Raw genomic sequence first — 14,343 nt, forward strand, 5'->3', positions numbered from 1 at the left:
TCGAGGATGACCCCTAGGCAATGAGCTTGTGGGGTAGGGTAGATTTTCGAGTTGTCAACAGTTATCAGAATGGTAACTGTTCTTGGCTGGTGCGAATATAATTAATTCTATTTTGGAAATATTGAGTTTGAGATGGCGAGAAGACATCCAAGACGAAATGGCCGAGGGGCATTCAGAGACTCGGCCCAAATCCACTGGTGACAACTCTGAGGTTGATAGATATATTTGAGTATTGTCCACATACAAGTCGTACTGAAACCTGAAAGAGCTGATTAGCTTGCCAAGAGATGAGGTATACTGTAGCTTGAGAAAAGCTACCTAAAACTGAGCCTTGCAAAACTCTGACTGACAGAGGTAGTGAAGAGGAGGTAGAGTTAGAGAAGAGAGCACTGAAAGAGCAATTAGATAGTTAAGATGAGAACCAGGAAAGGGCTGTCTCATTAAGACCAAGGGAGTGTATTGTTTGTATGCGAAGAGTGTGATCAACGGTGTCAAAAGCAGCAGAAACCTCTAGAAGAATGAGTAGTGAGTAATGGCCTTTAGACTTAGCAGTGACCAGATCATTCACCACTGTCAGTGCTGTCTCAGTGGAGTATTGGGAACAAAAGCCTGACTGAAGTGGGTCTAATAGGGTCTGAGAGTTAAGAAAGTGTGTGAGGTGAGAGTAGACGAGTCTCTCGTGTAGCTTGGAGAGGCATGGGAGCTGAGAGATAGGACGGTGGTAGTTATAGAGAGTGTTAGGGTCAGAATTGTCTTTTTTCGGAATGGGAGTAATCACTGCATGTTTGAACTGAGAAGGAAACCTACCAGTAGCAAGAGAGAGATTGCAGATTTTAGTTAAGGTTGGGATAAGCACAGGAGACAGAGTTTTAATGACTTGTGCAGGTATAGGATCAAGAGGAGAGGTAGTGGAGTGTGTTGATACTTTCTTTTCAGTTGTGGGCTCAAATGAAGAGAAAGTGCCAGAGGGTTCAGGTGGGGAAGTAAGTAGGCTAGAGGCTGGAGAAGAGCATACCATTTTATCTCAGAAGTTATCAATTTTGTCATTAAAGTAGGAGGCAAGTTCTTATGCACTGATGGTAGCTGGTAGGGGAGGTGGGGGTGGGTACAGAAGAGACTAAAATGTGTTGAAAAGTCACTTAGGGTTGGTGTCATGAGAAGAGATGAGAGATTTGAAGTATGTTTGTTAGTGTCCAAAGCATTGCAGTAGAAGTGGTAGATAGACTTATATGTGAGGAAATCACTCAGATTATGAGATTTTTCGCCACTGGCGTTCTACTTTATGTGACTGATTTTGTAGTTGTATTGTTAATTTGAAGTGCCATCTTAAATTTGGCAAACACTTAATGAATCATGTTATGATCTGGCTTTGAAAGGAGCACAGCATATTGCACCACAAATACTCTCAGGACATTATTATTATTATTATTATTATTATTATTATTATTATTATTATTATTATTATTATTTTACATGCCACAAAGTTTCTGCAGTAACATACAGGAAATATGCAAAAAAAGTAACTGCAAAATATGAAATATCATTGGTACAGTAACTGTAAATTGGCATATATTTGAAAACAACAGAGAGGTTTGGGAACTTGTATATGCAAGTGGAGGTGAGTCACTAGGAGTGGAAGTCATGGAAGTGTGTGATCAATATCAGTAATACCCCTTTCACATCGCACTTTTAAAACGGTATATTGCCTTTTTTTTCCATTTTAAAACGTTTAAGGCTGCAATGTGAAAGTGCCAAAGTTGATTTACCGGTTAAAGTTAACCGGTATTTCAACACGGTTAAAAAGCAGAGTCCTACACGTTTTAAAGCCGTTTTTTAGGCAGTGTGAACGGCTCTATTTCAATGGCTTGAAACGTGTCCCTTGGGGGTTAAACGGGTTGAATGTTTGAATGGTATTACATGATTTTTAAAATGGTTTTCACCTGCAATGTGAAAGGTCTCAAGGCTCAGACCAGTTTTAAAGTCCCATTTAAGAATACCGTGTCATTACCCATTTCTGCAATGTGAAAGCAGTATCACACTGCACAATATCATAGTCTGTGGCATAGGCCTGCAGAGACAAGCCTCTATAATGTGATTCACTGTATAAACTGGATAGATCAAGCACCCGTCCTTTGTCACAAGTAGAGACAATTTATAAGTCACCATGTATAAACTCGGACATATTTTGCTCCCAATCCAGTAGCTTTTTCAAAGAGTTTGTTTTACATATTTATTCTGGCATTTCATACCGTGGCACTTCAGTTTGATGTTCATATTTATACTTATACTTTAGATATGATCCATTATTAGCATGGTGGAGACATTTCTTCTTTACATACAATATAAAATAAACCTTAGAGGTGAAATGTAATAGGTTGAGAGACTCAGAAAGTGAGAGATTTGGTAAAAAATCTCCCGTTTTTGTTTTTTTAAAGCAGCAATCCTTTGCACTGCAAAATCAAACTGGTTTTGCAGTGTAAATGATTGCCGCTTTAAAAAAAACTGGAGAGTTCTTACCAAATTTCTCACTTTCTGATTCTCTCACCCTATTACATTTCACCCTTATTCTCTAGTCTGTTATTCAATACATTGCCTACTTTCCAAGTGATTAGAGCAAAGATTTCATGTAAAGACCACTATAAATAAGTTTTATATACATTTAAATACCTCACCTCTGATTTGCTTTCACCTGTTTACCTAAGTAGAAAAAAGAACACATTAGACTAGTGATTTATCCAAATAACATTCACATTATTTTACAAATGTATAATCTCACCTCTAATCTTGATGCATAAAATAATCAGGACTAAAATGCCAACCAAAGCAACAACTCCTCCTACAGTTCCAGCAGCTGTATAAGTAGATGATTCTGTAAGATGTATTATTTATGAAACATTCATTAGTTTATCATTGGATATTTAAATTATACAAATAAAAAAATGTAATCTCTGAAAAATGTAATCTCTGAAACTAACAAACATGATAAGACCTTGGTAAATAATTTATAATTGAACATTGGGCCGTTGTGTTCTTTTAATTTTTTCAATCATCTGATTTCGTATCCTATGAAATGCTCTAGATCAGTGGTTATCATACTGTGGGCCATCTCACCATGAGGTCGCGACTGTTGCTGACTGCCAGGTTGATGACTTCTCTGATCTCTCATTCAGTGATCCAAAGAGTCTACCGCAATGAGCCCCCCTCCACTGCCGCTGCCAATGCAGCTGCCGTCCCCACTGATGCCATGCACCCCTGTCCCCTATACGGGGCCAGCGCATGCGCAGTAACTCCATACATACTGCGCATGCGCTGGCCCAAGCCTCCGGGGGCTGCCTTTGCAGTAGCCCCCGGAGGCTTGATCGGGTTCCCGGGTCCGGCGCATGCACAGTATGGTCCACGGTACTGCGCATGCGCAGAACCCATTTTGGGGGCTGCCGCGCATTTGCGCAGAGAGAGGCATCCCGGAGGGAGGGAACACCTCCCCATGGGATGCCTTGAGTGACTGGCAGGTCAGACTTCCACCAGGAAGTCACTGCCAGTCACAGTGAAGCCAGTACAGTCTCACAGACTGCATCTGGCTTCACTTTAGGCAGAGACAGTGGTGGATTTTACCTGGGGGGGGGGCTGCAGCCCTGCAGGCCATAGGTAAAATCCGCCACTTATTGTCTGTTAAATCAGACTTCTTGCATTATTTTGTGCCTTCACAATGCTGCCATGAATATGCCGTCTGCTGACCAGACATGTCTGGTGACCATTTTGCAGTTACATTTTGGTGTCCTGTCATAGTTTTTTTTTGTCTGATGGGGTCCAAGAGCAAACCCCTGCCCTAGATGCCTGGAATAAAGTTAACACTGGGGCATAATTCAGAGTTATACGCTAAGCGTTTTTCTCAACTGAGTGATTATTGGCAGAGAGCATACAGCGAGGGTATACAGTAACTGCAGAGTGATTGAAATGAAAAGACCAATTGTTGGAGGTAACGCGGGGTGGTGGCTAAAATGCAGGTGTGCCATGTCTGTTTTGGGACTTATATCTGACATTAGCTGTGATCATGTACAGATGGAGCCCCTCTCATTAGAGCGGCTCCTGGCAATCTGATAACCATTCATTGTCCCCCATTAGCCTGCGCCACCTCCTCCCCGCCCTCCAGAATGGGGGGCGCGCGTGCCCCATTCTCAGGAATGTGACATGCACTCTTGAGCGTCCCCGTCTGCCGACCACGCCCCCCACCAGCCTCCGCCAGCACTATGGATATGTCACACTGGAGGGCTGGCTGAGGCTGGCTCCATCTGTACATAGAAAAACATGGTGCCAGTGGCCAGTTTGCGCAGCCATAGGCCTACTTCAGCAGTTTATGTTTTTCATTATAACGTATAGGTTGCGAATGTATATTGTGAATGGGATCACATACAATGGATTAGAAATAAACCATCTTCTTTAATCCCAGCAGGTAGACAGCATACAGGTGCTTACAGTTTGGCAATTTAGATCACGGCTTAGCAGGTTTTACAGCAAGTACTACAGAGGCTTTACAAGTGGGTACAACAATCCAGAGGTCCTAGCGTAAGTCTCACACCCCCAGGCCTATTGCCCAGCCACTTACTGGTATTGGGACCTTGCCCCTCTGCCATGAACAGATATTTAATAGCAAACCACAAGTGTTGTTAATTAGCCAAACAATCAGGGCCAGTGCAATCTTCCTTTGAAATACCTGAGCTTACACTGAAGCTTAGCTACCTACCCTCCTGCATTCTGCAGGAGACTCCCTGAAATAACAGTATCTCCCTCTCTCCCTCATTAGTCTAGCAATCTCCCTCATTTCACCTAGCCCACATTACTCGGTTACATTTTTGGGGAAAAAAAGAAATGAGAAATAGATACATTTACATGGAATCATCAGCAGCATTTCCCAGCACTTTACCAAGTATAGTAGCTCTTACTAACGGCTTTGGGGCTAATCTACATTTGGATATTTAAAGAAAAACTCCTCTCAGATGTAGCAGTACACATCCATGCTTCTAGGTTCCATGTTCACAATCTATTTTCACAATCTCTCCATATATGGAACTAGACACGTCCTTTGGGTGGAGCATGACACGCCCCCTCAATGGGGCGCTATGCAAGATTATATTTCCAACTATAATCTCCCTGAAACTCATTTTCAAAAGTTGGTAAGTATGCACTGGAGTGTGGATTGTAAAATAGAAGCATTCAATAATTCATGTCATATTCGGAAGTCCATATTTGATTAAAACTAAAAAAAATACATAGAGATTGCCCCACTTAAGTGAAATCTGGCCTTGCGAATTAATGTGTTTGCTGTGTGAATAAATGTGTACATCTAGCATACAATTTGCAGTCGGGCAAAAATGTCCAAAATCCCACGTGCCCCCCCACATGCCACTCAGGCACCAACTTACAGAGCACAAGTAGAATGACCAAAGGGAACACAAAGACATGATTCATGTTGAATTTCCCGAACCATCATAGCCCCCCCCCCCTCCCGCACACACAGGGCATTAACAATGGGCCTGATGGAGCTACAATTCCAAGCCCACTCTCCAAAGAGGCCCATTTTGTAGATGAGGACTGGGGCTTTCCAATGAGCCCAGTGCCGCGTCGCTAGCCCCCCGTAAACCGGGATACCGCCGGGAAAACCTGAAATGTTTTCATAGGATTACATGGGACTCGCTAATTCTGACTCCCACCCAGTTCCAGCTGCCAGTCCCCCCCATGGCATCACAGAAACTCAAGGTTGATCTCGTTCGAACCCAAAACGCTGGGCCTACAATTCCAGGCTGGTTCATATACGTTAATTGGTTCCACAGATATTGCGGGTAAACTGATTTTTTTATTTCTGAAATGTAATTTCATGGCTGTTCATGTTCTTTGAGGGAAGATTTCTCTTGAACCAAATAGTCCAGTTTCATGGGACCAAAATAATTTGAAGCCCACTTAAAAGTTCTTCAATATGATAGTCTCATGTAAATGGGTCAGTTGGTTCCAAAGATATAGCCAATATAGGGTCTGATGTATTAAGCCTTAACAAGAGATAAATGCAGGGGTGATAAGGAGAGATAAACGTCAGCCAATCACATCCCAACTGCCATGTTACAGGCTGTGTTTGAAAAAAGTCAGTAAGGAGCTGATTGGCTGGACGTTTATCTCTCCTTATCACCCTTGCATTTATCTCTTGTTAAGGCTTAATACATCTGCCCCATAGCCGGTTAAAGGGGGGGCGGCGGGTTTCTCTCCCCTTCACACCAGAAAATGCAGGGACTAGGCTGGTGTAAAGGGGCCCTGCATGATCCAGGGACCATATTCCCGGGTAAGTCCCTGCATTTTCTGGTGTGAAAAGGGTATTATTTCAAAAAGTCGGGACCTGCAGTGCTCTCAATGGCTGTCACTTCTGCCCGGCGGCATCTGTCACCCGTTACCGCAAGCAAGTATTCCCCCCTGATAATAAGCATGTAATCCCACATGGCAATGAGCATGGAACACCTGGCAATGAGCATGGAGCCCCTGGCAATGAGCACGTAGGTAAGCAGAATTTATGTAGCATAATGGCATTATGGTGTTTGGCATAATACATAATGGAAATTATGGTGTGTGATTTAACATGTAATGGGCATTATGGTGTCAATTTTTACTGTGTGCCTTTATCGCGCAATGTCTTTGTGAACCATATTGTACATTTTGACTCACTCCATTTGGTATAGTGTGTATTTTGGCTCAATCCATGTGGCAAAAGTTAATTTTGCCTTAATCTGTGTGGCATAAAGTGAATTTTGAATCAATCCGTGTGCCATAGTGTGAATTTTGGCTCAGTCGGTGTGAAGTTTGGCTCATTCCATGTGGCATAATGTGTAAGAGGCAAGTACAGTATAAGGGGGTTACTATTGTGTTGCATGATTTGTATAAGGGGTATATGGTGTGGTAAACTTAGGTGACCACATAAAAGGTGCTGAAATGTTGTCTACCAAGTTTTGGCTTTCGGTATTTTTTTTATGACTGGAGCGCCGCCTCACCCTGCAAGTATTTTAGGACATCTGCACCTTTGGAGGGCACCTGGCAATATCTGTGAGTGCATATATATATATATATATATATATATGACAGAAGTACCCAGAGATCCGCGCCCAATCAAGAGTAGCAGCAACTCTGAGAGTCCCCCGTTAGCTGAGACCCAAAACAAATAGAAATACAAGACAGGAACAGAGTGCGCTCAAAGGTGCAAGTACACAACTTTTTACACAATATAGAAATTTAATAAAAGCCAACAACACGGCTCGTAAAAAAATACAGTGATGATACAGTCATGTATTGGAATCAAGTTTTGACAGAATGTGTGGTAATTCAATACAACAGCAGGCCCAACGCGTTTCGTCACCCACGTGACTTCCTCAGGGGCAATCGATGACTTGATTATCAAGGCTGTAATTGTTCCAAAAGGACTGGAAGTGACAGGTCTCAAGGAGATCCCCCAGATACAGGATCTGTCTTATTGGACGTTCCTCCTGATGAGTCTGGTCAATCATACACTTGCAGAGCGTGAAGTCGGTGTGTGGCAGGTTGGTGAGGGCTTTGAGGAGGATCTGTGCGGTGACTGTAGTCTGGAAGAAGGCTGGGTTGAACTGATACAGCTTTAGCACAGCCAGGTTTGCTTCCAGATCATAAGCGTTTTCCTTAGCCTGTGTCTCAACATAACGTTCTAGAGTTGCCAAGTTTTCTGGATTGTACCTGTCTATGCCTCGGAGTAACGTCCCCACATTTGAACAGATGAGAGCAAATGTGGGGACGTTACTCCGAGGCATAGACAGGTACAATCCAGAAAACTTGGCAACTCTAGAACGTTATGTTGAGACACAGGCTAAGGAAAACGCTTATGATCTGGAAGCAAACCTGGCTGTGCTAAAGCTGTATCAGTTCAACCCAGCCTTCTTCCAGACTACAGTCACCGCACAGATCCTCCTCAAAGCCCTCACCAACCTGCCACACACCGACTTCACGCTCTGCAAGTGTATGATTGACCAGACTCATCAGGAGGAACATCCAATAAGACAGATCCTGTATCTGGGGGATCTCCTTGAGACCTGTCACTTCCAGTCCTTTTGGAACAATTACAGCCTTGATAATCAAGTCATCGATTGCCCCTGAGGAAGTCACGTGGGTGACGAAACGCGTTGGGCCTGCTGTTGTATTGAATTACCACACATTCTGTCAAAACTTGATTCCAATACATGACTGTATCATCACTGTATTTTTTTACGAGCCGTGTTGTTGGCTTTTATTAAATTTCTATATTGTGTAAAAAGTTGTGTACTTGCACCTTTGAGCGCACTTTGTTCCTGTCTTGTATATATATATATATATAGATAGATAGATAGATAGATAGATAGATAGATAGATAGATAGATAGATAGATAGATAATTAGTTGAAAGTATAAAGACACACCCATGAGCAGACCACCCAAACAGAACACTGGTTACGCTTCCCACATCATTAGGTGCTGGCCACAACCCTATTATTGCGCATAATAAGCCCTTGATGATTTTCATCTTCAGGCCCATTAGACCTTAATCTGGCATTGCGCATACACACACACACACACACAATACAGGGACTGTATGACATGATCGCACCCCTGACCAGCCCACATACTTTTCGCAGATGCTCCTACACGCGACCAGATGAAGAGCGGGGGAGTAGGTAAGTACTGTATCTCATTATGAGAAATATCACACAAGTATGTTTGGCAAGGGCCTGGCTGATTTGCTAGGCCTGAATAAACTAGACTAGACTATAACTGGGGCTCATCCTAGGCTCCCTAAAATTATGGGTATTTGATTAATGTTTTATGTTTACGATATTAAAGCAATAGTTCAGTTTATGGAATTATCAACACCAGCCCGTTCTCCAGTACCATGCATGCACCATGCATAAAAATAAATAATTTGAATTTAAGAAACATACAAACCATGGGTAACTTTTGTATTTGTTCAGATTAGAATGCAAGAAAGGGGCTGATGGTTCAGTTCTCCAAAACTAGGGGCTGTTCCACCAAATTACAGTTGGGAGACTACAAGTGTCTTGCAAGCATCAGAATGCTCATGTAGTCATGGACATGCTTGTAGTTTCACACACAATTAATATTTTAATGACTTTTTCATAATATCTTGAATCCCACTTTCCTAAGAGGTTAGGGATATGGCTATGCTGACCTGGCTGACCATAGGTTCTCAAACTTGGTCCCCAGGACCCCAAACAGTGCATGTTTTCTAGGTTTCCACATAGGTTTACAAGTGAAATAATTAGCTCCACCTGTGGATCTTTTAAAATGTGTCAGTGAATAATGAGAGCACCTGTGCACCTGCAGGGTGACCTTTTCCTTTCTACTTTTTCATACTTTACCATTCTGAGATAGGGAATAGTATTGCACGTGAAGGGAGCCATTTAAGGGGGTGCAATACACAACTTTGTGGTCCATTTGATGATCTACAAATGAACAAATGTAAACTGATGTTGATCTTTTCATGAGGTTGACCATTGCCATATCGACCTTTTGCTTATGCCGACATTTTGTCTATGTTGACCTTGGAGGTCATTCTGGTTGACACACAAAGCTGCGAAATTCGCAGCTTTGCGTATCATTTTAATGCCGCCCGCATAAACAACTGCCCCCTGCACGCCAAATATCCCCACATGCATGCAAATAGATGTTTAGCGTAAACATCCTATCGGAGCCTTGCGTGCAGGGACAAAAATCATTCGATGGTCGCCGACCAATGAATGATTTTGCACCTCTCTGGTGTCTTACATGGGGACGCCCAAGAAACGCTGGACTTAACATGGGCACAGCCCCTCGCAGCCACTCTATGGTCCTCGCCGGCACTGCTAGGTGCTAACGGGATGGGGAACAAGTAGTTTGTCACGCCCGCTCGCACCAAGCGGCTGCATGTGTGCATAAAAATGTATTGCTCCGCTGCATGAACACACAGGGGAGCTTAGTGATTAGAATCACCCCCCTTGTTCATGTCCACCATTTGGTGTCAACCTATTGACTATTTCCTTAGACACTGTCGACCCTTTGTTCCATAACCGTGTCATTGGTGGGGTCGCTGCGCGCGTCACGCAGCGGGCCCGGTGCCTCGCTACACTCGGCACACTAATTTACTCTAATTTATACAAAGTGCCTGGATTTCGGCGGTCGGGATTCCGGCGTAGGGATTTCGACCACCGGGATTCCGACTGCCGGTATTTCAACTGCATCCCGCGTGAACAGAACAAACTGCTATACCCAGACGAGGCACTTGTGTGAGGGTATCATGCAGTGACCAGCCCACATAATATGTGCATATAGCATTTACAATGTGGCTAAGATTACCCCAGTTTGTACACCTAGCAGATTTATCTGTAGAAGAGAATGATGATTACATACCTGCACCAGACTTTGTATCTTGATTTCCAGTTACTTGAAGTGATTGGTTATTTGCAACTAACCATCCATATGAACCATTCATCCATAAATATATGACACATAAGTAGTGACCGCTGTCAGAGGTTGCAATGCTTGTCATAGTCATATTAAGGTATTGAAGTTTATCCCTGGGCTTTGATGAATTGAAATCACGTAACCGTTCTTGAATTCCCGTTGTACGATGGCAAAATTTATTAGATGTAGAGTTAAAGTCATCATTTTCTCTCTGTACTTCATTTGAGAGTAAACACTGATTTGTTCCATTAGGATACACAGCTATCCAGAATGCAATGTATGAGAATGATCCTTTGGGCTGACAGGAGAAACTGACATTTTGACCAACTCCTATTGTACTATTTCTGTCATTTTCTTCTGGCTTATGTTCTGCTTTGCCTGCAAACAATAGAGGAAGATTGACAAAAAATGAGTAGATAAAATAAACTAAAAACAAAGTTGGGACTGCTGACATGTAGGGTTAGATAAAGTTATACTCCACTAGGGGAACCAGTTTTAACACGAGGGGAAGCAAAGACGAAATAATAGGTGCCTGACACGTTAATTAAAATTTAAACAACTAAAGATAAACTAAAGTAGTTTCATAGTTTACTATAATTATTATGATATATTTGTGTCGATCCCTGTAATAATGGGATTACACTGACTGTCAGATAAAAATCCTTTATTTTTTTATTATTATTTTTTTTTTTTGGGGGGGGGGGGAGTTGTGGGAGAACACTGCCATCTATTTACAGTGCAGGGGGTCGGGGGACAGTCTGGGGCAGCCGCTGGGCACGCACCCAGTGTGATATAAATAGGGGGGACTCCTTTCTGGAGTCCCATTTTCTAATAAGGTAATGTTGAGAGGTATGTATGCACTGGGCCTGATTCAGATGTGGTTGGAGCTGCTCCGTGCCGAAAATTGTAGGTGGTGGGTCCTGGTGCAAAAGTATAATTTGGGCTCCCCTCCCCCACCCAACCCAAGTTCACAATATACAACATGGTAGCGGGTGACAGGGGGAGGCAGAGGGTAAAATGGAGAGGCAGGGGGAGGGGGAGTGTGACAAGGAAAACAGTGTGTGACAGAAACAAGGTGACAGGGGTAGCAGTAGGCGCCTTAGGGGACCCGGTGCACTGCACTTGCTGCACCAATGGTAGTTCAGCCTCTGGAGCTGCTATTGCTGCCTACACAGAAGCAATACGTAAGTTAGGTCTAGTGTTACAAAATAGATGTACTGTAACTGAATAACTTTAAGTCAATTATAATAGTATCAACAATGTCCAGGAATATACTGAGGATTGCAGGAAGGCCCAAAATGCAATAATAATATCCTCCAGGCTTGTACTGATTAAAGCAGCTAAATAGGCATAAACATTAAGCAAACATTTAACATTTTGAGTTCCAACATCTCTGTTAGAGATGTTTAAAATATCCGCTAAAAATGCCAACATCGCTTTACATTTGTTATATAAATGTAATTTAAAAAAAATTTGTGCAAAAAAAATTATATTTCCTCTATAAATGTAAACATTACAGGTCATTATGATTCATTAAAAATGTTTGCTTGGTAATTTTTACACCTATTTTGACAAATTCACTTGGCAGTCTTTGAAAAGATAACAAAATGTAGTATTGAGCCCAATGTCTATTAAAGTTGAGAACATGGGGCGTGGCTTGGCGGCCATCTCAGCGAGCAGTGTTTTCCCGGAGCTCCTTCTAGGGCTGGCCAACGACCATCCAGACAGCCCCCTTCACTCCCTGGTCCCCCCCCCCCCCCCCCCCGCTCCATCTCATACCTGCAGCTTGCGGCCGCGGAGTCGGGAAGCCGTTCTAACGGCTTCTGCGGATTGCGGCCTTGGTCCTCTCCTGGAGCCGGGGCCTAGAGTTTGAAGCTTCCCCGGGCGCTGAGCTCCGTGACGCCGGAGCCCATCGTTTCGACCGGCGGCGCCTGCAGGGGGTTGGAGCCGTCTCTGCTCGCTCCCCTACACCCTCCAGACCTGCAGTGAGTGCCCCTGCTGCCCTGAAAGTGAAGTGGGACCCGGGACTGCTGGGGCTGACAGTGCGCCGGCGGCTGCAGGCTGTATCACAGGTCAGCAGGACGGAAGTCCTGGCGCTCGGCAGCCAGAGTCTGCTCCTGTTAGGGAGCCTGGGGGACGCTGTAGATAGCTGATTTGTAGGTGACCAGGGCGAATACAGCCCTCTGTACTGCCATAACCCAGCTGTGACTCTCCCTCTACCTGCCTCACAACACCCACTGGGCACCTGCATATCTACACCCACCAGAAGGGTGACATCATCTGCCCCCCCTCCCTGCCATAATAAAACAGATGAACAGAAAAACCAGCACAGAACAAATAATAAAAAAAAAAGGCACAGCTTGCTGAGCTCCGGCCTGAAATCCCTGACCCCTCTACTCTCTGCCCCTCGTTGCCCTTCTGCCTTCCCCGAGTGAGCTGCCGGAAGTGGGTTGCCAACGCTGGTCCTGGGATATACATAAAAGACTGCACTGCATACAGTCCAGGTCACCAGAACCTCTCAGTATTCACTGTACCACTTTTTTGTTCTATGGCCTGAAACTGCTGTGTCCCTTTCTGCATTGCATTCCTGGTCTCTGGGCTCCCCCTTGTGATGACTTGAGAAAACTGCGACTGGACTCAGGGTTAGACAGGTGCAAGGCTGTAGACCCAACATAGGGGATAGTACCTGGTATACCTGTGAAGATACATCCCAATACGGGGCAGAGGTTGCCCACATATTCTTATTGATGTGGGCCGTCTGTCTGTGAACATGGCTGCACCATGATGGGGAGTGGTGAACCGTGATGCCTCACTTCCTTTGATTATGTCCAATGCCATACTGCATTAAATGGTGATGAGCTTTCTGCCTGCCCTATGACAAATCGCAGATCGACTAAATCAACAAAGGCGACCCCCGCCAAACCCTCCAAAACCGCTGCTTTTCACAACCTCTTTGGCGCCCACTCAACTTAACAGACATCCCTCTCAGTTCAGATGGCTTCAGTCTCCAATGGCTTCTGACTGTTCAGAGGACCTACACACTCCTGAACCCCGATCCCCCTCTCTACCATCCCAATCTCAGGCAGGGAATCCAGAGATCTCGGAAATTTTGAATCACCTCCGCTCTCTACCCACCAGAGAGGAAATTCTTAACATAGAAAAGAGGCTGCAGGACACTATTCAAAATCAAATAGAGGTCAGCAGGACGGAAGTCCTGGCGCTCGGCAGCCAGAGTCTGCTCCTGTTAGGGAGCCTGGGGGACGCTGTAGATAGCTGATTTGTAGGTGACCAGGGCGAATACAGCCCTCTGTACTGCCATAACCCAGCTGTGACTCTCCCTCTACCTGCCTCACAACACCCACTGGGCACCTGCATATCTACACCCACCAGAAGGGTGACATCATCTGCCCCCCCTCCCTGCCATAATAAAACAGATGAACAGAAAAATTTTGAATCACCTCCGCTCTCTACCCACCAGAGAGGAAATTCTTAACATAGAAAAGAGGCTGCAGGACACTATTCAAAATCAAATAGAGGTCAGCAGGACGGAAGTCCTGGCGCTCGGCAGCCAGAGTCTGCTCCTGTTAGGGAGCCTGGGGGACGCTGTAGATAGCTGATTTGTAGGTGGCCATTCAAACTGACCTGACCCAAGTGGGAACTCGGGTAGCAGACTTGGAAGACAGAGAAGATACGACGGAGGCTAAGCTCTTAGGGATGGAGAAGATGCTTCAAAAGCAGACGCGGGTGCTGTTGGATATGCAGTAGAGGCTGGTTGATCTGGACAATAGGGGCCGTCATAACAACCTCAGGATAAGGGGCGTGCCAGAAGACGTCCCACAGGATGGTATAA

At 44.4% G+C, this 14,343-nt stretch overlaps 1 protein-coding gene and 1 pseudogene across 2 annotated transcripts in view; both read right to left on the reverse strand.

Annotated features, from left to right (window-relative positions):
- LOC146072536 (uncharacterized) overlaps positions 1-14,343 on the reverse strand; it is a 57,689-nt gene that overhangs the window by 10,680 nt on the left and 32,666 nt on the right. For both annotated transcript variants that reach the window (XM_083179762.1, XM_083179761.1), the window contains exons 3-5: positions 10,440-10,871; positions 2,777-2,869; positions 2,673-2,697 (exon numbers count right to left, since the gene is read on the reverse strand). In XM_083179762.1, coding sequence (XP_083035888.1) covers positions 2,673-2,697; positions 2,777-2,869; positions 10,440-10,871 — 550 coding nt within the window. The remainder of the gene's footprint in view (positions 1-2,672; positions 2,698-2,776; positions 2,870-10,439; positions 10,872-14,343) is intronic.
- Positions 7,404-7,814, reverse strand: LOC146072169 (eukaryotic translation initiation factor 3 subunit K pseudogene; annotated as a pseudogene).

Source organism: Crinia signifera, chromosome 4, assembly GCF_055691185.1.
Source record: "Crinia signifera chromosome 4, ASM5569118v1, whole genome shotgun sequence".
Classification (NCBI taxonomy): Eukaryota; Metazoa; Chordata; class Amphibia; order Anura; family Myobatrachidae; genus Crinia; species Crinia signifera.